The sequence below is a fragment of the Artemia franciscana genome, chromosome 3 (assembly GCF_032884065.1).
Source record: "Artemia franciscana chromosome 3, ASM3288406v1, whole genome shotgun sequence".
NCBI lineage: Eukaryota > Metazoa > Arthropoda > Branchiopoda > Anostraca > Artemiidae > Artemia > Artemia franciscana.
The window spans coordinates 50,467,292-50,493,276 of NC_088865.1; the positions used below are offsets into that span (position 1 = coordinate 50,467,292).

The 25,985-nt window shown below is 35.7% G+C and overlaps 1 protein-coding gene across 2 annotated transcripts in view; it reads right to left on the minus strand.

Moving 5' to 3' along the window:
- The window catches only part of LOC136025375 (uncharacterized), a 145,138-nt gene that overhangs the window by 42,111 nt on the left and 77,042 nt on the right, over positions 1–25,985 (minus strand). Inside the window, exons 9-11 of one of the 2 annotated variants that reach the window (XM_065701353.1) lie at positions 21,557–21,746; positions 9,475–9,711; positions 6,375–6,685 (exon numbers count right to left, since the gene is read on the minus strand). In XM_065701353.1, the coding sequence (XP_065557425.1) occupies positions 6,462–6,685; positions 9,475–9,711; positions 21,557–21,746 (651 nt within the window). In that variant the 3' untranslated portion in view covers positions 6,375–6,461. Of the gene's footprint in view, positions 1–6,374; positions 6,686–9,474; positions 9,712–21,556; positions 21,747–25,985 lie in introns of those variants that run through there. The other variant, XM_065701352.1, reaches the window with a different exon arrangement.

Genomic DNA, 25,985 nt, shown 5'->3' on the forward strand with positions numbered 1-25,985 from the left:
GTATTTTTGTTACGTCCAGTAAATTTTTTCCTGTTTTCTATATTTTTCTTGGTGGAGTTGGTCTATCATACTGAAACAAAAATGTGACATTAGCTATTTATACTTTTATGCGTAAAGCCATGGAGGCTCGGGCGAAGCTAGGATTTTGAGTTTGGAGTGGGGAGAGGGATAAAGAATGTGATATTTCGTGTTATTTCTACACCGGAAGATGAGAGCAATCCACAATTGACCTAGAAAAAGTTGAGAGTGGAGGGCATTTTGATTGACGAAAATTAATGCCACAAAATTCCGCCACGTACAAATAGGCTGTACAAGAGTAAACATAACTTATAAACTCATTGGAAAAACTTACGCCTAGCTTTCTAACTTTCTAACTAGTAACTTGGGCTTAATCGTTGATGCCAAGTTTAGTTTTCTGAGCAGCGGTATAGAAATCATTAAAAAAAACCGTCAACGTTAGTTAGAATCCCTCGTAGATCATTCAAGTTTCTCGATGAGGAAATACTATGAAGGCTCTACAAGGCCTCGGTAAGGCTTTCCATTGTCTGAAGCCACAAAAAACGATCTAAGATGATTTCTTTTTTCTGTTTTATGTAAATAGTTCTCATAAGCTAGATTATTTTCAAATGGAAAAATATTGGACATTTTCAATTGTAGCCGCTAAGAGGCCAATTTGACGAAGTCCGAAAAAAAAAACAGGAATAAGACTCAACATAGATTTATTTCTAGTTTTGACTCTAATTCACCAATCACTTTAAACGATGTTAATATTTGGTGCTGCTTATGCCGCCCCCTCCGTCCAGCCCAACTTTTGAAAATCCATTTTTTGGTATATTTTATTGTAAAATGTTTTTAGTATTTTCATTGAAAAAAAAAAAATTGTTTCCTGACCTTTTAACTTCGTTGAAGAAAATGACCATCTCAAAATTTTGATTGGATGTGTTTGGAGAAATGGTGGGTTTGGGAGGAGAGTTAGTTGTCCTCCCATCACTTTTGACTAATAAAAGAGCACTAGCCGTTTCAATATCCAATCGAGTGAGCTCTTTTCGAAGTTTCTAAGACAACAAATGGCTATATCAAAATTTCTATAAGACGCATTTTTGGAAAATACGAGGTTTGGGGAGGGGTTGTCCCCCCGACCACTCTTAATATTAAAAAGGGCGCTGTAACTTCTGATTACCATCCTATGAACCTCCTTCGAAGTTTATACGGTCACCCTTTCTATATATACCTTATATGCCCCCAGGACATAACTTACCATCCCTGCCCTGAAGGCTTTGGGGTGGAGGGGGTGTTATCCTCAAATTCTACATAATTTCTGGACATTTCAACTGCATTGAACAAAACGTTATCTCAAAAATTTAGATAGGACGCGTTCGGGAAAGTGGTGGGCATGGGAGGGGTTTTAGTTGGCCTCTGATAACTTTTGAGTATTAAAAAGGGTGCTAGCCCCTTTAATTTCTATTCGAATGAGCCCTTTTTGAAGTTTCTACAACAACTCGCGCTATTGCGTCGCCTATGATAGTCTTGATATTTGTGCTTTTTGACTTCATAATGAAGAGCATATCAATTATTTGTTTCTGTCTTATTGAGTCAAACCCTCAACATTAGATACGATTTGTCAGGCTGATTTTAGTCTGCAGTAAACTATATCCAGCTCTAATATCTAAGCTCCAGATCAAAATTAGTTTGCACAACTTGAGTTTTTGATTCTCTTGAGTTTTTGATTTAAGGATGTAGATTATATATATATTTTTTTAGTCCTAAATTCATGTTGCTAGGTTTAATTAGATATCGGATTTGCGACTAGTCCTTTATCAAGGTTTTTGATGACTATGGAATCTTCTTTTGAGAGAGTCAACACAAAACTTTTAGGGATAACTTCCCCAGGAATTTTATCCTGGGAAAAGCGGGAAGAGCATTTCAGATCACCGTGCCATGTTGTATGAAGCTAATCATTGTTTTGTTTATTTGTTAGAAATATTTCGTTTTTGTTTCAATTATTTAATTTGAACTTTCAGATAATTCAGCAATATAGCCTTCGCCACTAACTCTTGGCTCTTTTACTTTGATTTAGGGACTCCTCGGCAAAGTTCAATGTCACAAACTCTCATTCATTTATCTCAGACTCCAACGCTCCCAGCACAAATACATGAGTAGATTTCACACAACTATTTTCTAATTGTGAATTCAAGTAGTGTTCACCAGTGCAGGTTGTACAAATCGTTGTGAAAAGACCAAATATCATGAGGTGATGTCAATAAAATGGATAGTCATATACCTCAGTCACAGACTTTAACAACAGTGACTGAACCTCCTGTTGAAGAGGAGCTCCCTCAATCTCCTTCTGTTGAATGTAATTCTAAAATTTCTATGAGTGTTGAAGTAAATAAGGAAAACAAGGTTGATGAAGTTCAAAAATCTGTTGTGAACAGTGCAAGTGAGCAAACCTCTATTTTAAATGATAGAAAAACACCTGATTATACACCTGAAATTATAGGCCCATTTCCTTATTACCAGTAGTATCCAGATTGTTTGAGAAATTAATAGTTAAAAGAATGGTTGAATTTTCGGAGAGTAAGCCATTTTTTAATCCAAATCAATTTGGTTTTCCGAGGGGTTTATCTACTGAGCATGCTGCTTTATTTTTGACAACTTTTGTGAGTGATGCTTTGGATAATGGTATGAAAGTCGCTTCTGTTTTTCTTGATGTAAAAGCTTTTGACTGCGTTGACCATTTTATGTTCATTGCCAAATTAGAAAATTGCGGATTTAGAGGACCATTTCCTCAATTACTGTCCTTTTTTTAAAAAGAAAGAACTCAATAGGTACAACTAGGAGATAATGTTTCTTCAGTCAGTAATGTTAAATTTGGAATACCCCAAGGATCTGTTCTTGGTCCCCTGTTATTTCTAGTTAGGAAAATCTTCAAAAGCTCCTAAACTTGGCTTCAGAGTACTTTAAAGAAAAACGATTAGCTTTAAATGTAGATAAGTCGGTATTTATGATGTTTAGGACTAGCGGGAAAATAGGGAGGGGGGGCTAAGATTTGGCTATAGGGAAAGGCAATTAAAAAACTTAAAGAATTTAATTATTTAAGAATTAAGTTAATGGAAAATGGAAGAGGCATATAGAGGATATGGTAATTAAAGGTATTAGGGTAATGGGTATGTTCCTCAGAAGTAGTATTAAAGAATTAGGCCTAAATGATATTGAGCTGCAGAAGAGAATTCAGGGATTCAGAAAATTTCAGGGAAAGTTAATTTAAATAGTACATTATGGATCAGAATTATGTGTATGTGGGGGGGGGGGGGGGGGTTGATAATTGAATGGGGTTGGAAAGGATTCAGCTTAAGTATTTTAAGAGACTCTTAGGTTTAAATGATAGTTTTAATAGTCTAGTATTAAGTGGAGATTTAGGTCTTGACACTCTTAGGAATAAGAGTTAGTAAAATGGTTAAGTTTTGACAAAGGATAACATCATTGTCTTAGGATAGACTAGTTAAAGCAACATTATAGAAAAGATTCATGGCCAAATCAAATAAGGAAAATTTTGAATAGTTGTGGGAAGTCCCTGTTGTAGTTGTAGGAGACCCAGCTATGGAAGGCAAGTCAGACCGCAGCAGTGCCTCTAGGTGTGTACGTTGAGGTCAAGACGGTATGGAGAGAGGGATATTATTTTAAAGTGGGACTTTAGGGCGAGGATTTAAGTTGGATCATTTCAAAAAGAGGTAATTTTATGTCTTTCGGTGAAAGAAACAAGTATTTGGGGAGGTTTAAGTCACAGAGAAACCTGTATTTTTGTCCAATGTGCAGAGAAAATTAGAATTCAGAGTAATTAATGTGGAATTGTAAGGAGTTTAAGGATTTGAGAGTAGAAACTTTTGGGATTGGGGTAAATGGAAAGGATTGGATATTCAGAATTTTAAAAAGTAAGTGTAAAGTGGATATTAAGAATATCGGAATGTACGTGCATGTAGCCATGCAGCACAGAGAAAGATTTTTGGAGGGTGGACGATAGGCGGGACAAGAAAAAAATGTTGAATGTTATTTTATATGGTGTGCTTGAAGCATTTCTTTTTTCTTTTTTGTAACCATGATCCATGTAGCTTTAAAGCATTTAAAATATATTGATCATGTGTGTGACATTTTGCGTAATTATGTGAGTTTTACATACCCTGTTATGTGAGTTAGCATCTTGTGGTATTATTTTGTATTATTTGTTGTTTTTTTCCCTGGCCCCTAAGTGGCTTTTGCTGCAATAAATATCTTTCTATCTATCTATTTATCTATAAGCGAAAATGGGGTATTTAACAGAACAGCTTGAATTATTGAATACAGCTGATCGTATTTATTTTTATTCTGCGATTAAATTTTTGATTTTATTCTCTCTACAATATAGCAAAGGAAAATATACGCCGCTTTTTTCACCATTAAGCAGCAATAATAAAATATTTTGACTGCTTAAAATGGATGTAGTTGGAAATTTAGATCGCTTTCTCAAAAAGTGCAGATTATGTTGAACCATAACACCCCAATTTGCAATTCACATGCAATATCGTAGCCTTCAAATTTTCTGGCTGGTAAGGATCCTATCATGCAATTATAAGAAGAGCAGCTGTTCGGTAGAAAAGCCTTTTACATTATTGAAGCTATTATAAAGTGTTTAACATAGTGTACCTGTTTATACCTTTTTTTAACAATCTTCTTCGATTAGCAAAATAGTGCATGAAATTGTAGGCGGGGTGTACAAGTGTATATTTTTCAAGAAAACTAGGTTATTCTATTATTGAGAGAACCATGTTATAGCAGGAGGGAGGGGTCTTCTAGGTGTTCATCTAACAAAAAGAATTGTAGTAGGTCAAATTCGGGTATTCACACATTCTTTTGGCCGTGGGAGCAGGTCTATGGAAAGAAAGGCTTACCTGTTTGTATCTCTGAAATATATCCGTTTAAAAGTTGATATGTTTACGTTTAAAATTTAATAGAAGACCGATCGGGGACCCTGTTCAGGTAACCGTTTTCAGAGCCCCTCAAAGACAATAGAAAATTCTTGGTTCAACTTGCCTAGGACCATAGGTGGGCGTTCCTGGTTTACCTCTCATTCCAGGTTATCTAATGGTCCTATGTCAAATTTAAATTCTTGGTCTACCTGTATGAGATTCTAGGTGGGCGTGCCTTGCTAAAAGATAACAAAAAAAAGTATTGGTCCAATAAGAGAAGAATACTCATTTCCACTGTTTACCCGTGCATTTTAACCAAACACTTGGAAAACTATAGGCTCTACGTCTGTCTTATCTCTAAAACTATCTACCTTAGTTCTTCTAAGTCCTAGGAATGACGCATGGGCGGATCATAGATAGACTTATCTATTAACAAATGAAATGACATCATTTTTATACAATCCTTATAAGGGAGTTAATGCCAGATTTTCCTATCACTCAATCGGACTATCTGTCTTGACTTTTTCTACAATTAGCCATGTTTTGATGCCCACAACTTTTTGATTTTAATTCAAAAGTTCTATCAATAGTTTTAGGACTATCTTAGTTCTTTTACCCTAGGAATGACGCATGGACGGATATTAGATAGACTTATCTATTAACAAATGAACTAACATCATTTTTATACAATCCTAATAAGGAAGTTAATGCCAGATTTGCCTCTCACTCAATTCGACTATCTGTGTTGGCTTTCTCTACAATTAGCCATCGCTAGATGCCAACAACAATTCGATTTTAATTCAACATCATTTTTCATTTTGAATTAAAATCGAATAATTATGGGCATCAAGCGATAGCTAATGGTTGACAAAGCCAAGATAGATAGTCCGATTGAGTAAGCTTGATTTAATGGGGCCAAAAAATTGGTAGAAAAAAAGGAAAGATCTAGACAGCGATAATTGAAAGAAGATGAGGGATTGTAAGACAAAGAGAAACACTAGCTGTTGCATCTAGTTCCTCCACAAATAACTTAAAAGTCTAGGAGATTCAGGCAAACAAAAACAGTTCTTGCTGCACTGTGTACAGGAGCATAAAAATTGTATCGGACTGTAATAAAAACTACTATATATATATATATATATATATATATATATATATATATATATATATATATATATATATATATATATATATATATATATATATATGTGTGTGTGCAAAATATTCCCTATGAACCACTGCTTGTTGCATACATCTAACTATGGGAGGAGAGGAATTTTATAATCCTAAAATGAAATCAAACAACCAGCTTAGAGGATCCTTGACACTTTCTCCCAAAAACATAGGTTTTGAAAACCTGAAAGCTTGGATGGATGTGATTGTTTGTTATGTTTTTCTCTGTTATTTCCTTATAAAAGTAAGAATCAACTATCAAGTAGAAAAAATAATTATTTTCATTTCAAAACAAATAAATATACCAATAAATAAAATACAGAGACTAGTCTACACGAGGTGGAATTAACCTCTCCTTAAGGATCGGAGAATGAAGTCTCGGTTTTCTAAGATATCATCAAGTGTGAATGGTAATGTTGAAAACCTTCTCCCAATTATATTCTTTTTCTTCTTTTTTCGAAAACCACCTAAAGGTCGGAGCAAAGCATAAAGAACGTAGACAGGTGACAGTATAAATGCTCGAACTAAATAGATCAGGATCTCCAGAATTCTTGTGGGCCAAGTCACACCTAAAAAATTGAATCTATGTACATTCTTAGAAATCTTCTAAATTCTTTAAAAGGCAAACACTTAAGGAGGGCTTTAACATTTTGGCTAAGATAGTGGACGATTTTTATATGGTCGACCACTTTTTCTATGGTAGTATTTCCACATTATTTTTTTGAATTTCCTTACATGAATTATTCTAAGAATTAAACTCTATCCTCCTTCCATTTTCTCTTTCTCTCTCCATCTCTATTTTTAGTTGAGTATCGAAGCTCACCATAACTGGGTTGACAAAATTCCCAGCGCCTTACCCTCTTCTCCATGTAAGGTTTGATAATAGCTGATTTTCTAAAATTGCTGTTTTTATTAAAATTTTGCAATTTAAAACATGTTTTATTTTTTTAAATGATATTGGCTAATTTTAAAAGAAAGAACTGAAACTAAAGAACTAAATAACTAAAGGATATCTAATCTGCACCATTTTACAACCTCTGAACCAATGATGACAAAGAGTGTAGAGTCATGCCATAAATTTAAGGTGGTCAATTAACTAAAAAATTTGTAATACAACAAAATATGTCATAAGACTTATTATGTCCTTTGCTGCTTCAAACTTCCAATAAGACAATCCCAGCTCATGGAAGTGACCAATTCTTAAATGAAAAAAGTTATTGGTGAACTATGTTCGAAAGATGAGAATGTTATAACTGGTTGGAATTTCCATTTCACAGAGATTTTATCCAAAAATTTTAGGATCTCTTTGACCTTTCATTTTTTGCACAAATGAACGATTTAACGATATGCTGTATTCTAGGCCCAAGAGTTAATAGATAAGCTTTAGGGGAACGTGAGCATATCGGAAAGTTTTGAATAGAATTTGGAGAGCGAAATCTGTCTTTTATAATTGGCAGATTTGAACCCCGACGCTTTCCCTCTATCAATCTAAAATTAAGAATAAGAGGGCTTATCAAATATAATTGATTGTTGAAGAATTTTGGAAGAGGGCTCCTTTGAACATAAAATTCAAGCTGTAGAACTCTGTCTATGGTTTGGGATGTTTGGAGGACACCAAAGCCACTCCCTTAAAATTTTGGTCTATGGTTCTATCATCTAGGAAAACAATAGTGATGTAACAGAAATTTCAAATACTTTTTCACGATGCCTTTAGAATAAGAGAGTTTATTTCTTTGGTAAATAAAATCCTTAAATTAAACACTTGCAATCACGAAATGGCAATACTTTTTACGCTCTAAGTTGGTTTTTGTGAAGCACCAACTTGTGAGGTCTAAGAGCACAGACCCGAAGGGCTGACTTATTTTCATTTACTAAGTAGTTTCTGTTTGTTTTATGTGTCAATTTTGTTCTCAATTTTCATTTGAAAACAAAAATGTTTTATAATTGAGTATCTGATAAGTTGGACCACACATCTTATTGAGCAGTTTTCTATAAGAAGTAATCTCAAAAGTCAATATTCAATGTTTCTTTGTAGCATTGTATTTAAAAATAGTAACGCAAAGCTAATTTATAAAAAAAAATTCTTGAGATTGTCATTTTGGCATTTACTGCATCGGGAGAGCTTAATATTACGATCTTCACTCAAGTTTGACAGCAAAACTACAAACGAATAGATAACTACTTTTATATATTTTGAGGTTCAATAACAACTATTATATAACGGGTGTGCATATGTAGGTGCCACCCATAAACATATTTTTAAAATTCGCATAAATTTGCCTTCTTTTTCTTTAACCATGATAGAGGATAATCAGAAGCAGGCTACAAAATATAACTCCCATTGTTGATCAAAGTGTAAGACCAACGCAAACTTTAAACTCTTAACTAACTCACTTGAAGGTTTACTTACATGGACTAACTGTAAAAGATATATACAAAAGAAAATTTAAGTCACCTCTCTCGCGGCCCAGTGAGGATACCAAGCAACAAAAGGAATGACAATCTAAAAACTAATTTAACAGCATCCAGAGATTAAAATCTATGAAGAAAGAATAAATTGGCTAGTATGATGACTCATTGATCATTATTTGGTCATATATATTGGTCACGTGACTCTTGGTCGTATTTGATCTTGGAAAATTTATAAATTTAAACTAGGAGTGAAAGTAGTTTGTACATATATGAGGACCACGACCTAAATCTGACAAATTGGGCTACAAGCCCAACAAGAACTATTGTTGAATTCATCAAGTTTTATGTACTTAATCCTTCTGACTGGCCATGAGATGGCCGTTTTATCATTATATGCACGTAAATTATACTTTACGTACACACGATATCATCATAGCTCCACAAAAAGTGTTAGTCATTTATCACGTCTATTTCGGTTTTTTTTAAGTGTAGAATATAAAAAATCTCGAAGGTCACTTGATGACTAATGGTAAATGGTCTCTAGCTTATATAGGCAAATGATCGAAATGTAAAACTCTATGCCGTGTGTGACTTCTGTCCCAAGTGTTTTCTCTTTAAATTACTGAATGTGTTGTAATTTTCATTTAAATAAGTATTAAAATATTTCATAGCTTTTAAACAAGAACAATGCATATTAAGCATAAATTGTGAGATTTACTTGATCAACAGACATAAAAATAAAAATAAAATTCTAAATTTAGATTGATTGCATATATGAGATGAGGTTTCATTATATTCACGGTAAGAATGACAATTATTATATTCACAATCTTGTGAAAATGCCAAGCTTGTCCTCTCATCCTCCTTTGACTGGACAAGCAACTGATGACAATGTCCAACCAATTATATCTGTAAGAAGTAAAAATTATTTATTAATTTCAATTACCTATGCTGGTTGCAGTGGCCTCTTGATCCTCATTTGGTGCTAAGATGGTGAGTCCACTCTCAACGATAGGCATCTCGTCAGGACCTGGGGCTAGTATAGTCAGTTCATATAAATTGTCATTTGTTTCAGATGGTGATGGAGCTAAGTACACTAGAGAACCCGGAAATTCATTTGATTCAGAACCACTGTTGCTACTGCTCGGCCTGTTACTTGAAGAGCCACTTGTTGATGACAGTGCTAGAAAACCAGGAATATTGTATTTAGGAGAGTTAGTTATTACTGTTTTGTCTCTTTAATTCCAAGTTTTTAGGTTGTGTATGTCTTTTGTCTTCCCCTAAACCTTTCTCTACCATCCATTCTCTTTATCTCTCTCTCTCAATCTCTCTCTCTCTCTCTCTCTCCCCCTCTCTCTCTCTCTCTCTCTCTTTCTCTCCCCCCCCTCTCTCTCTCTCTCTCTCTCTTTCTATCTCTCTCTCTCTTTCTCTCTGTATCTCCCTCTTTTCTCTCTCTCTGTCTCTCTCTTTCTTTCTCTCTCTCCCTGTCTCCCATGCTTCCTTTCTGTCTCTACTTTCTTAACCCTTAATATATCTCAATTACTTACTTTACTCTTATTGCTTAATGCTCATGCCAGCGTGGCTCTGAGAGCATCGTCAGCCTTCTCCCGTGGGTGGTCAATAGTAAGGGCCTCCGTATTATGAAGAAAATTCTAGCTTGATCCAGGCAAATCAACGAGACTATCACTTCATAGGATCTCCGGTCTTTCTTTTGCACCTTTCCAGCCACTAATGATTGGCTCGAAGTCGTAAAGAGCCCGAGCTGAGGTGAGGCAATTGCAAAAGATGTCCAAGCCAACGAAGCGTCCTCTCGGCAACCAGGTGTGAAAAAGGTGACTAAAAAGTCATACTTCGTAAGCGCTTATTGCTGAAAGTTTTTCCATCGTATTTCCTCCATTTTCCTTAACATCATGGAATAAAGGCTGTTGAGATAGCGCTGGACAGCTGTAGTTGCAGGCCAAGTTTCAGCTTATTATTGCAAGATGGAATCGACTGACCCTCTAAGAATTTTCCTCTTGGATGCTCGTTGGGCTTCTTTCTAACATGACTCAGTCTACCGAAGATGGAAGAGGCCTCAGTCACACGGGCAGCAAATTCATGTCGATGCAGCCATTCAATGATAAGATAGAACCCTGATAAGTGAAGTGGTTAACCCCTTCGTGGCTACCAAGTAATTGCTGTTAGACCTTGGCTACACTACCATGACTTTTGTTTTTGTCCAGTTAATGGACAGTTCCGTCTTGGCAGCTTCACCCGGAAGTGTGTTTAGAGCCATGAGCAGCTATGACGTGGAGCTGGTGACTAGCACTATGTCATCAGACAAGCCACAATCAGTGACAACTATATCTCCATACTTGATTTCAAAGCTCAACTTCCGAATTGTTCAAGTCACAATATGATCAGTAATACGGTTAAATAGCTCAGGAGCAACTGAAAAACTGAACAACCTTGCCCTGCTAATATTCTTACTTGTAAGAACACACCACATCTACCATTCACATGCACACAGCTCCTGGTTTCTTGATGCATGGCCCTGAGTAGGCGGATATCTTTTCACGGGAGGCATATATTAGACAGAATATTCCATAAAGAATATCGATTAACTGAGTCGAGTGTTGCCTTGAAATAGACATAATCAATGAAAGACTGCTGATAGAACTTGTTAGCCTTCTCTGCAATTTGTATTATAGAGAATATGGAGGGTGTGCAAAACATTACAGCAAACAAAACCATAGGAAAGAGCTCGTTTGGTACCGATAGAAACGCTATCCCTCCATATTTCTTGCACTACCTCCTAGAGCCTTTTCTCTTCCATGGTGGTAGGATTGCTCCTGTACGCCATCTTTCTGGATGATCTCCGATTAATGTATTGCATTGAGTAGCATTTGAAGCAATAGCAGGATAGTGTCACCACCGTCTTAAGCAGTTCTGTTGAGATTCCACATATGCCAGGAGCTTGTCGGTTTTTCAATTTCATCGCAGCATTTTTAATTCTAACACTGTGAACGGATTAATGTCAACATTACTAAAGTTATTATAGACCACAGGTTGGGGGACGGCAGGAGTCATTCTACTCCTGCCTAAGTGTTCATTCTACCTTGAAAGGTTGGACACTATGTCTTCAAGAAGCACCCCCATCCACAGATAGTACGTTCTCTATTGATTGATCACACTAGCCCAAGAGGTCATGAAAGCGTGTATACACTGCTCTAATGTGTTTTCTTGGGGCAGCCTCTTGTAGCTCATCAGCTTTGGCGTCGACGAAATATCTGCCTATGTATATGTATATGTATATGTATCCGCTCTATGTATCAGCCTATTATTGATGTCATTGAGATGTCGATATGTCTTCATAGCCCCCATTTTCTATGGAGTTTAATATCGTCCACAGGCCCCTGTGACAGGCAAGGCTTTTTTACCTTAATTTTCAAGCCAAGGGTTGTTCTAGCTGCGTCGGTGACTCCGATTTTAAACGAGTTGGATATTGAAACATGGCTTCAATATCCGCTAGCTGGGAAAGACTTTCAAAACAATTTTTAATCTCAACTTTAATCTTCTCTTTGATCGCCAGAGTATCAAGACTATGGAAGCTTAACATTGCAATGCGGTTGTCGACATTCTGGAATTTCAGTTTAAAAGAAACTACATCAGGTATTATTTCGTGGTATCAGCGCCATGAAACGAGTGGTAATTAAAACTGATGACCTTCATCGCCGAGAGATGATAATATAATCATTTTCTTTATGACGCCGTCGTTACTATACCTAGTATACTTATGAATTAAAGGTCTTTCGAAAACAGTGTTGGTGATAACAAGCTGATGGGCACTGCAGAACCGAAGCAAATGACTTTCATTGCCCTTAGTTACGTCCGGGGTAACATTACCCATGATGGCTTTCCATATGTCTGTGGGATCAGTAACGGTAGCGTTGAAATATCCAAGAAGAATACTGTATGAACTTATGACATATATACACACCGGAAGTTCTATGACTAGGACGGCAGAACGAAAGAAAAAAATAAAAAGAGAAAATACACACACTCACAAGGAAAATCTTAGGTAGCCATTATGCACTGACTACCGGCAAAAAACAAACTGCAGCAGAATACCAACACATTAAAATATCTAACCAATTATTCAATCTGCCCCAGGGGCGAGTAAATTAAGAACCAAAAAATGAGGGAAAAAAATTATATTAAATTATCCAAAGATTGAAAATAATTTTCATTTCTTTTAAAGGCACAAAGTAAGTGATGCTTTTACACTTACTCTTAGTTTTTTCAGGCAGCATGAGTAGGGATCGGGTGTATTAAATATAATGTAACACCAGTAAATTTAATTTACCTATATAAAATAGATAAAAACATCTAAAATATTATTTTGATGTTGAAGAAGCCCCCGCCCTCACTAATTCGGCAGAAAACCCTAGGCAATAATTAGAAAATTTGAAAGCACTTATCATTACACGAAAGGTTTGGACAAAACCCTACCACAGCGTAAAATCATTAAATAAAACCGTACGGACAGTAGATGCACTGGGGCTTAACATAAACAGCATAAACTAGTTTGCACTGAAACTTTTTGTGAGCGACAAATGTGAAGCTGCTCGACGGCCGGATTAGTGTAATCTTAGTAGCATAAATAAAAAAAAAAGTTATGGTCGACTGACAGCCGAAGCCGACCAGTATTATTCAAATTACATAAGCGTTTGACAATGCACACAGTATCAAACAAAAGACAGTAAATTGTAAAAACACCTAGTTTCTCTCTGGTACCATTAATGTTGCAGAACAAAAGCTTAACACTAGTTAACAACATTTTTTTTTGTCTGTTACCTTTGAAGGCTTGGGGGTGGATATATATATATATATATATATATATATATATATATATATATATATATATATATATATATATATATATATATATATATGTTTTTAACTACGTAAAACTTGCAAATATAAAACATTCTTCGCTGTCGCATTGTCTCTGCATATAAATAGGTTGTCAGGTTTACCGACTCTTGAACAGGCAACATATAATTGTCCATGGGAGATCCACCAAGATGGTGGGGGCACTTTGCACCCCCCAAGCCCCCCCCCCACGCGCTTAAGTCGTTATGCACCATATTAGTAACGCGCCATTGTAGTTGTGTACCACCTGTGAATATAGATAGTTCTGATTCAATCTTTGCATACATATCAATGATGTATTGGTGAAACAATTGACGGCACTTTAAAATATAATTCCCGTCATTGGGACGAATCATTAGTCTATAGGAATAATAATTCATTGCACTGTATTTCTTAATCGTTTGTTTGTTATAGGATGGATCTATCAATTTATTATTAAAGTTACCCTGATAAATTTACCCTTGTACTTTGAAAGTAGGCATAAATTGATCTTGATTTTTGATTTGGGCACCAAACGACGTCATTTGGAAACATGAGTTATATTTTCGGATGTTTGATAAAAAACGCTTAGATTCTGACGTAGTTCCAATAAGCAAAGTCTTCAATGGCTCTAGTGGTGCAGCCAGTTTAGGAAGTTTAACTTTTCCTGAGGCGCAACACATTTCTATTGTTTCACCAAATATTTACATATATTTTGACAAAGAATTAAAGCATTTCGAAAACTTTAAAACAGAAAACTAAATCAATTTACGTCATCAATTCGATCCAAAAATGACATAGCGTTGCCGGGACCCAGAACACAAGGAACAATGAGAATCTATATATAGAAGCCTGCCGTGTGCCATGCTGGGGCCCACGGGGACTAGTGGTAAAGCCGACGAGACCCAGCACTATCTGTGGTTAGAACACAAGGGACAATGAGAATCCATATATAGAAACCTGCTGCGTGCCATGCTGGGGCCCTGTGGTGAAGCCGCCAGGACCCAGCTAGTATATATATATATATATATATATATATATATATATATATATATATATATATATATATATATACATACATATATATATATATATATATATATATATATATATATATATATATATATATATATATATATATATATATATATATATATATATATATATATATATATATATATATATATATATATATATATATATACTAGCTCCTGGTGTCACCCACCCCCAAAGCCTCCCCGCACGTGTAAGTCGTTACACGCCATATTAGTTATGCACCATTGTAGTTGTGTCCCTGTGTCCCACCTGTGAATATAGATAGATATACATATGTTTTTAACTACGTAATATACAACATTCTTCGCTGTCCCATTGTCTTTGAATATATTAAATAAAAAAAATAATTTTTTTTAGCTGAAAGTAAGGAGCAACATTAAAACTTAAAGCGAACAGAAATTACTCCGTATATGAAATGGGTTGTCCCCTCCGCAATCCCTCGCTCTTTACGCTAAAGCTTTTAATTGTTTTAAAAAGTAGAATTGTGGAAAAGAGTCAAACTTTTGCGTAAAGAACGAGGGATTGTGGAGGGGACAACCCATTTCATATACGGAGTAATTTCTGTTCGTTTTAAGTTTTAATGTTGTTCCTTACTTTCAGCTAAAAAAAAATAGTTTTTTTTATTTAATTTCTGAACGTTTTTGAATTAATGCATGTTTGGTTTTGGCTTTCCGCACATAAATTATTAAATTGAAATTTGTACATTAATTCTTTTTTGGCTAAATGGCTATCTCTTAGTTTTGATCAGACGATTTTGAGAAATAAGGGGTGGAGAAGGAGGCCTAGTTGCCCTCCAATTTTTCGGTTACTTAAAAAGGCAACTAGAACTTTTAATTTTTAACGAACGTTTTTATTAGTAAAAAATATACGTAACTTAAGAATTAACTTACGTAACAAACTTTCATAACCTTATATTTTTATTATGTATACGAGGGGGTTTGTACCCTCGTTAATACCTCGCTCTTTATACTAAATCGTAAGTTTTGTCCCAATTCTTTAAGAATGACCCCTGAATCAGAAAGGCCGTAGAATAAATAGTTGAAATTACTAAAAATATTTTAGCATAAAGAGCGAGGTGTTTATCTCCTCCTAAATACCTCGCTCTTTATGCTAAAGTATTATTAGAACCCCTCATATTCGTAATAATATCTGTTCGTTTTAAGTTTCAGTGCTACTCCTTCCTTTCATTTGAAAAAACGTTTTCATGTTTATTTTTCATTGTTTTCTTATAGTAATGCTAGAAAATCCTGCGCCCTTTTCATTGAATTTTTCTTCCCCCATGACAGATTCCTCCAAGGAAAGATCCTCCAACATAGCCCCCTATCCTCAGCCCCACCCCCAGACAAAATAAAATCCCCCTGAAAACGTCTGTACACTTCCCAATAACCATTACTATATGTAAACACTGGTTAAAGTTATTAACTTGCAGCCCCTCCCCCAGGGATCGTTGGGGAGTAAGTCATCCCCAAAGACATAGTTCTTATGGTTTTAGACTATGCTGAACAAAATGGCTATCTCAAAATTTTGATCCGTTGACTTTGGGAAAAAAATGAGCGTGGGAGGGGGCCTAGATGCCCTCCAATTTTTTTGGTCACTTAAAAAAAGCACTAGAACTTTTCATTTCCGTTATAATGAGTCCTCTTGCGACATTCTAGGACCACTTGGTCGATACGATGTCCCCTGAAAAAAAAACAAAAAACAAATAAACATGCACCCGTGATTTGTCTTCTGGCAAAAAATACAAAATTCCACATTTTTGTAGATAGGAGCTTGAAACTTCTACAATAGGGTTCTCTGATACGTTGAATCCGATGGTGTCATTTTCGCTAAGATTCTACGACTTTTAGAGGGTGTTTTCCCCTATTTTCTTAAATAAGGCAAATTTTCTCAGGCTCGTAACTTTTGATGGGTAAGACTAAACTTGATGAAACTTATATATTTAAAATCAGCATTAAAATGCGATTCTTTTGATGTAGCTATTGATATCAAAATTCAATTTTTTAGAGTTTTGGTTACTATTGAGCCGGGTTGCTCCTTACTACAGTTCGTTACCACGAACTGTTTCAAATACATTGTCAGGAATACCGACTCTTGAACATGCAACATATAATTGTCCATGGGAAAACAATCCGTATACAGATCTATACCGCAATTGCGCTTGAGCATTGTTGATGGTGATTGCTAATCGAATATTCCCTGTGTCCCCGTCGTCATTTATATATCCCCCTGTGCCCCCCCCACATTCCTGTTGTAGTTATGTCCCTGTGTTCCGGTCGTCATTTAAATTCCCTGAGTCCTGGTGTCCCGGTCGTCATTTGTGTCCCGGTCTGTAATTTCTCTTTGAGTGTCCCGGTCGTCATTTGTGTCCCGGTCTGTAATTTCTGTTTGAGTGTGCCGGTCGTTATTTATATTCCCTGTATCCCGGTCGTCATTTTCTCTTTAAGACGCAAGCCCGTTTTCACGCTGTTCTTGTGATTCCTCGGCACGCTTTCTTTTCTTACTTTCTCAATTAGCCGCAAGCCTTTTGGCATTAACTCTCGGAGCAGCTTCCTCGGTTGTTTCTTCTGCCATTGTAGGATTTATACTAAAATTTCTCTTTGAATCGCCCCCTCATATACTTATATAATGATAATGATGTCATATACAAAGCCTTATATACTTATAATGACATCATATGCGGACAAACACACAACATACAACTTATTTTTATATATATACTAGCTGTTGGGGTGGCGCTTCGCGCCACCCCAGCACCTGGTTGGTGGGGGCGCTTCGCGCCCTCCGAAGTCCCCCCCGCGCGCGTAAGTCGTTACTCGCCATATTGGTTACGCGCCATTGTAGTTGTGTCCCTGTGTCCCACCTGTGAATATAGATAGATATAAATATATTTTTAACTACGTAAAACTTGCGAATATACAACATTCTTGGCTGTCCCATTGTCTGTGCATATAAATAGATTGTCAGGTTTACCGACTCTTGAACATGCAACATATAATTGTCCATGGGAAAAACAATCTGTATTCAGATCTATACCTTATTATTCTAATGATTGCCCTTGAGCTTTGTTGATGGTGATTGCTAATCGAACATTCCCTGTGTCCCCGTCGTCATTTATATATCCCCCTGTGCCCCCCGGCGTCCCCGTTGTTGTTGTTTTCCCTGTGTCCCTGATTGCTAATCGAACATTCCTTGTGTCCCGGTCACTTTCTCTTTGAGTGTCCCGGTCGTCATTTATATTCCCTATTGTGTCCCTGTGTCCCACCTGTAAATATAGATATATATATATATTTAACTACGTAAAACTTGTGAATATATAACATTCTTGGCTGTCCCATTATCTGTGCATATAAATAGATTGTCAGGTTTACCGACTCTTGAACATGCAACATATAGTTTTCCATGTATAAAACAATCTGTATTCAGATCTATACCTCATTATTCTAATGATTGCCCTTGAGCTTTGTTGATGGTGATTGCTAATCGAACATTCACCGTGTCCCCGCCGTCATTTATATATCCCCCTGTGCCCCCGGCGTCCCCGTTGTTGTTGTTTCCCTGTGTCCCGGTCGTCATTTGTGTGTCCTGGTCGTCATTTATATTCCCTGTGTCCCGGTCGTCATTTGTGACCCGGTGCTTTGTTGATGGTGATTGCTAATCGAACATTCCTTGTGTCCCGGTCGCTTTCTCTTTGAGTGTCCCGGTCGTCATTTATATTCCCTATGTCCCGGTGTCCCGGTCGTCATTTGTGTCCCGATGTCCCGGTCTTTAATTTCGTCAGTGGACAAACATGACGTCAGTCGACACACAAACATGACGTCACTCGACACACACACACACAGACACACACACACAGACAACTTATTTTTATATTGTGTCCCGGTGCTTTGTTGATGGTAATTGCAAATCGAACATTCCTTGTGTCCCGGTCGCTTTCTCTTTGAGTGTCCCGGTCGTCATTTATATTCCCTATGTCCCGGTGTCCCGGTCGTCATTTGTGTTCCGATGTCCCGGTCTTTAATTTCGTCAGTCGCATAAGTCGTTACGCGCCATATTAGTTACACGCCATTGTAGTTGTGTCCCTGTGTCCCACCTGTGAATATAGATAGATTTATATATGTGTTTCAAACTACGTAAAAATTGCGAATATACAACATTCTTGGCTTTCCCATTGTCTGTGCATATACAAAGCCGTATGTACTAATAATGACGTCATATGCAAACGCTCTTTTTACAAACAAACAAACATGCATACACACAACTCGTTTTTATATAGATAGATAGATAGATAGATACAATACAAATTAACTGCGTAAAACTTGCGAATATACAACATTCTTCGCTGTCCAATTGTCGCTGCATATAAATAGATTGTCAGGTTTACCGACCCTCGAACATGCAACGTACAATTGTCCATGGGAAAAACAATCAGTATTAAGATCTATACCACATTTTTATAATGATTGACCTTGAGCTTTGTTAATGGTGATTGCAAATGCTAATCAAATTGGGAATTGCAATCTTTTAAATTGAAAAGGCAGATCCGTTGGAATCATGGGAATGCGAGGAATAAGAACAGCCTCACCCTCAAAAGGTCCTGTCAAGATTGTAGCCTCTATTAGGTTTTCCATTGGTTTTTTTTTACGGCTAGTCGCGTGCCATTGCAAAGCTTTGGTGGGTTGATATTTCTTAAAAGTATTATTGGTACGCCTATTTTTAGTTGTAGCACGTGTGGTGGAAAGCCTGAAAGATCCACGGAATTCAAAATTCAGATGGATTGGAATTAACCGCTTCATTTGGTTCCAAAACTGTGTCGACTGACTTGTAAAGGACTGCCTGGTCTCGAATCTTGGTCAAAACAATATTGTTGATTTCGTGGACGTCTATATTTTTGGGTGCGAGAATCGCTCTTTCACTTAGCCATTTATTATTTTTATAATTTTTTAGAATATTCGGAAACACTTTTTCAATCAATTCATTTTTGGACGTCACTAAATTTCAGAAATCAGCAGGTAGTTGTATACGTCCTGAAATTGAGTCTACTGAGAGCTTTCCGTTTCCAATTGCCAGCAATTGATCTGAAAATGTTTGACCAGTCATCGTTTTGCAATCGGACACGCATATTTGTAGTTAATTTTAATGTTTTTACGTGTGCCCATAAACTAGAATTTTTCAGGCAAGCATTCATTTCGTCTGCAGGAGTTGATTTAGGTATTATAGGTAATGTTTGCCTGAAATCTCCCGCAAGCAATATTTTTGTGCTGCCAAAGGGTTGATAAATTTGCCCTTTTACTTTGAAAGTAGACATAAATTGATCTGGATTTTCGATTGGAGATTCTGACGTAGTTCCAGTTAGGAAAGTCTTCAATGGCTATGGCGGTGCAGCCAATAGAGGAAGTTTAACTTTTCCTGAGGCGCAACACATTCCCATTGTTTCACCATTGAATTTCAAGGCCTTGCAATAGGGACAAATTTTAGACATAGTCCCGATTTGAACACATCTACTCAAGCTATAATCATCGACTGGGCTGTACCTGAATGCCAGGCGAAACTTTCAGGTTGCTCTGATTCCTCGGCACGCTTTCTTTTCTTACTTTCTCTATCAGCAGCAAGCCTGATTTCTTGCTGTTCTTGTTATTCCTCGACAAGCCTTCTTTTTTCACTTTTTCTCTTTTAGCAGCAAGTCTGGTTTCATGTTGCTCTGGTAGTTCCTCGGCACGCCTTCTTTTTTCACTTTCTCTTTTAGCAGCAAGTCTGCTTTCGCGTTGCTCTGGTAGTTCCTCGGCACGCTTTCTGTTCTTTCTTTCTCTATCAGCCTCAAGCCTGTTTCCTTGCTGTTCTTTTGATTCCTCGGCACGCTTTCTTTTCTGACTTTCTCTATCAGCAGCAAGTTTTTCGGCATAGATTCTTTGAGTATCTTCCTCGGCTGTTGCCATTGTAAGTTCATCAGTCATTCTAAAGTTAAACATTAATATATTTCTACGTGAACGCATGTCTTATATATCTTTAATGATGTCACCGTCATAACAAAAATGACGACAACTAACTTCATGACGTCAGTAAACACACAAACATGACGTCACCTAACAGACACATCCACAGACAACTTATTTTTATATATATAGATAGATAGATAGATGTATATACATTTGTGCTACTGCTTAATATTGCACTTAAAACAAGCTAGTATTGTTAGTTTCAGACATAAGGAAGAAAATAATATGACGGTTGAAGCCATGCAACGGTATAGCGTATATAAAGAGTAAGGTCTTTTACTAACTAGCGTCTGTTTTGCGTTCCTTTTAGAGCCATAGGCAAGAGAAATATTAAAATTATTAATCAAAGATATTTACTCTTAATCAACGATGGCAGCAGCCCCTTGTCGCTTTTTTATCATTTTGCTCGCAAAAAAATCATTTAGCTTTCAAGTACTTTCTCTTGCAATCAGTTTACCTTGGTGATGCAGTAAAAACAAATATCCTTGACAAGAAAAGTTCAGTGACCTGATATCAGTAATAACTTCCCAGTATTGGTTTACTTTTCTCAGTAGGGTAGGCAGTTTTTCAGCCGCTCAAACCGCAAATTACAAATATTGAATTCATACAACTGTATGCCAATAAACACAAATCATAACATACGTATAGAAATATATATAGTTCATGACGTTAACAGTATAGTAAAGATGCAGTCAAAAGGTGTTAGCTAGAATTGTTGTTAACATTAAGAAGTAAAACTTGTTTTCTTAACATGTTTCCTTCTCACTACCCCCGATTCTAGACCTTCACTGTTGCTTGCTTCAAGAGAGTAGGACCTGTTGTTAACAAGACCTTTTAATAGACAATGAACATATATAAAATTTTTAACTGTATATTTCGAACACATATACAGTGTTCATCATCAGCAGTAAAACTTCGAAGTTATCTACGTTGTTAACAAGAAGAAAAAAGATGAAGTATATTGGTTATTGCTATTTAAGAACTTTATGTTCGGAATTATATCTACAGACATATACATATACAAATAAATAAAATATATGCAGAAGTCTTTAGCAGGGCAGAAGTCTAGCCCCGTCTTCAACTTACCAGAAAAAGTAGCATCTGTAATAGAAAAGCCGAGTCCTGGTAGACTTGTGGGATTCCCAGAAAAAGCTGGTTTTGAAGTTGATGTAATTATTGTATTGGCTATAACAGTTCCTGTCAGTCTTCCTAAACTTGGACCTTGTCGGAAGGATTTTACATAAACATCTTCAACATTGTTCGACATCATTTTAACCTGAAATATTGACAGTATTTTTAGCAAAGTAAAGTCCAATTAATGAACAGATATTTCTTTTATTCAGTAGCTCTTTAAAACCCTGCACAAACTTCTAAATCGCTGGGTATTCAAAATTTAAACAGCCTCAGAAACATAAAACCTGATGAGTTTCTCGTTTGTTTTTTTTTCCGATGAATTTTCTCACAGTTACGGTCAGCTGTTAGTAAAAGTATATTCGAAGAATTCAGATACCCAATTCATCATTTCCCTTCCGTTTTAGTTGAACATTTATTATTAAATATTTGAACTTTCATTAAAACAAAACTAAACATTAATTCGGATCATAATCAAACAGTTCATGATAACGAAATGTAAGCAAGGAGCAATCCGGCTCAATAGTAACAGAAACTCTAAGAAACGGAATTTTGATACCAATAGATTCATAAAAAGAATCAGATTTTATGCTGATTTCAAATATATAAGTTCCATCAAGTTTTAGTCTTACCCTTTAAAATTTATGAGCGTGAGAAAATTTGACTTATTTTCAAAAAAAGAAGGATTTGCCCCCTTAAAAGTCATAGAATCTTAATGAAAACCACACCATCAGATTCAGCGTATTAGAGGACACTCAATAAAGGATTCAAGCTCCTATCTTTAAAAATGTAGAATTTTGTATTTTTTTTTTTTTTGCCAAGAGAAAGATCACGGATGCATGTTTATTTGTTTTTGTTTGTTTTTTCCAGGGGTGATCACATCAACCCAGTGGTCCTAGGGTATCACGAGAGGGCTCATTCGTAAAGAAATTAAGAGTCCTTGTACCATTTTTAAGTGACCCAAAAAACTGGATGGCACCTAGGCCCCCTCCAACGCTCATTTTTCCCAAAGTCACCGAATGAAAATTTTGTTATAGCCATTTTGTTCAACATATTCAAAAAACTTAATAATTATGTCTTTCGGGACAACTTAATCCCCCAGAGTCCCTGGGGGAGGGGCTGCAACTTACAAACTTTGACCATTGTTTATGTATATTAATAGTTATTGGGAAGTGTAAAGAAGTCTTCAGAGGGATTTTCTTATGTTAGTGGGGGAGAGATTCGTGGGAAAATTTATGCAGGAGGATATTTCAGTGGAGGAATTTTTCATTGGGGAAGGGATATTGCTATGAAGGGGGTGCTTTATTCCCAGCATTATTTAAAAAACGATCAACAATTAAATAAAAAAACGGGTTTTTCAATCGAAAGTAAGAAGCAACATCAAAACTTAAAATGAACAGAAATTATTACGTACATTAGGGGGTTTGACCCCTTGTTAATGCCTTGCTCTCTACGCTAAAGGTTTATGTAATTTCAAAAGAGCTATTTATTCTATGTGATTCAGGGGTTATTCTTAAAGAATTGGAACAAATTCGAACTTTAGATTCAGATTCAGATTCATTTATTCAAAAATTCATATTCATCAAAATCTTCAACTTGCCCAAATGGAGAGACAAGCTCGACTACTGGGCAATTATATAAACAAAATTTAACAATCCTCATTGATACAGAACAAACAAAAAATGAATCACTATTTCATCAATAAAGTAAAAAAAAAAACAGTATCTTTAATGAGAGTATTTCAGGTGGAGTAAGTGGAGTGAGGCCAAAATAAAATATAAAATACAATTTTTTTACCAACCGTTCTTGCAAGCCGATTCCATTATATAACTTTTTAATTGTCTCTTGAAAGATCCTTTTGGTAACTCAAAAAATTTATTTAATGAATATTTGTTGGCTATTGATGGGATCATATACCGGAGGTTGAAACGGGATCTTTCATTTTTTCACCAGAGGTAGTTTGTACGGGTTAACACATCTAGTTATCATTGAATTTTGATGTTTGGACAGTAAATTCTGGTCAAAAAAGAAATTATGTACATGTTGAATCTTAAAAAACCAACTAGATAATAGCAGATGAGATATCTGTGTAAGAGTCATTTTGTCTAGAAACAGGTAAGAAGTACCTATTTCAGAGTGGATATCTGTACTCCTCGGGTGTTGTAAAAACTTATCTAGAGTTAGCGAAAAGAATTTTGTCGCAAGAATTTTAGCGTAAAGAGCGAGGAGCTTACTAGGGGGCTAACCCCTAATATACGCAATAATTTCTGCTCGTTTGTCGTACTTTCAGTTGAAAAAACTTTTTATTATTATGTAATCATAAGAAATTATAATCTCAATTAAATTTAAAAATATTTTTAGTGTGTCAAGTATTTAAATTTTGTGCAGATTAGAACGGGATTTTCGTATCAGACCAAATATAGAATAATGGAATCGTTGTTTACTTGTTCTATAAATTCTCCGAATTCCAAAACTAAGAGAGTTTAGGTGTATTATTCCAAATTCATAACAATAGTTATGAAGTTCCAGAAAACGAACTTAACATACTTTGAAATCGGTCTTTGGGCTACGGAACATCTATAGGCTTAATCTTAGTGTTTCTATACATAATGAATTATCGTGATATTTCTTTTTTTTTAAACCATACGATAGAAAGTCAGATCTTACAAGCAACCTATAAATGTCGGTATTCCAGTTATTGTTACTTATATACTAATTTTGTTTTTGAACTCTAGAAAGATTCAAGTTACCTTCCTTTTGGATCTTGAACATTTTTTATGTGGAGCTAATAAAGAAACGTTGCATTAGATTGTGTTATGGCCTGTAATGGAAAATTGTTTGTGTTACAAAAGTTGTGTCAAAATCAAAAATATACAGCATCTCTAAAACAAACTCTTAGATTTAGAGAAGTAAGTAAAGAATACGCTGAAAATTGGCGTTGTATGTAAAATCCACAGCAGAAATATAACGAACATCAGCGAAAAGTCCTATGCTCTACATCAGGCCTTCTTAGACTGTGGGTCGTAGCCCAAAATAAGGTCGCATTGGGAAAATTCTGGGGTCACGAGTGATTTTAATGTTAAATATTTAAAACACGGTTTTATAACATCTAGATTTGTATTTTTGCAGTTACTCTCACAAACCTGCACACACAAGAAATTGGATTGTGCACGCACGTGTTCACCGAGAAAATTGATCAGTAATACTATAAGGAAGCAGATTCCAACTACACAACTTTATTATTACATACGAAAGCAAAATTGTTGTCAAGATGTTAAAGTTTACGAAGATTATTGTTATTAAAGAAAAACTGAAAAAATTTTAACGAAGAAAAGTGAGGAATTGCTGCTTTTTTTAAAATAACCTATGAATATTCAAGTTATGCTATCTGTCAGATATCTTTGAAAAACTAAACAATCTCAACTTATCTATTCAAAAAAATTGCTATGTATTTACTTCAAAAGTATGGTAGAAAAAAAAATCAAATGTTTTCCAGTGTCGAGAATATTTTAATCGAGAGAAATTATTCTAACACTTTCACTACAAGAACTATTTTAGATTACTTAAGGGGCGATACCACAAAGAATCAACCTATCTTTTCCGTTATAATATCTTTAGTTTGTATGGCCAAACTATTTAGAATAGATTAGGTAGTCTAGCCATAACTTGTAGAGCTTGGATAGAATAAACGGCTAGAGATTAAAAGCCGATATCCATTTTCTTTGTAATCTTAGAAAAACCTTGTAGCTTTTCTTGTTTTTTGCTTGAGATCGATATATTTAGTTTTAGAGAAACTTGTATCATTAAAAGGTCTTTTTTTTCTTTTTTTTTGTTCAAAGGGGACCGAATTTTCTTTTTAAATTCAGGAAAGCGTTGATCCTAAAAATGTTCTAGTGTAAGCTTACCTGCTAGGGAAATGCCCAAAATCACCTCAAAAGAAATGTCACTTGATCAATCTGACAGCTCTATTAATTGTTTTAGATGCAGCTATTTTGATTGAAAACTTGCTGACAGAAATTCAGTGTCTTTTCAATCAAAATTCATAGCCAAATCACAAATTCTCAATAGATTTCAATGATAAGTGGTCTCCTGGGAGAGTATACTAATAAACCCTTTGCCTTTCGATCCGTCGAAAGGCAAAGACAGTCCGTCGACGTTGAGGCTCACGAAGTGATGTTTAAAGTATTAAAACTACAACTTCCAAAAAACCCCTTGACTGAATTCTGATCAGAACTTGGACTGAATTGCCCAAAATCACTTATGTGGTGTTAAATGTTCTTCTGACATTCAACACTACTTCTCAGCTTTAACCCATACTAAATTATAATATTGTTCATCGCTAAAACATGTTAAAGAAATCTTACATCCAGCAGCATCAAAAATT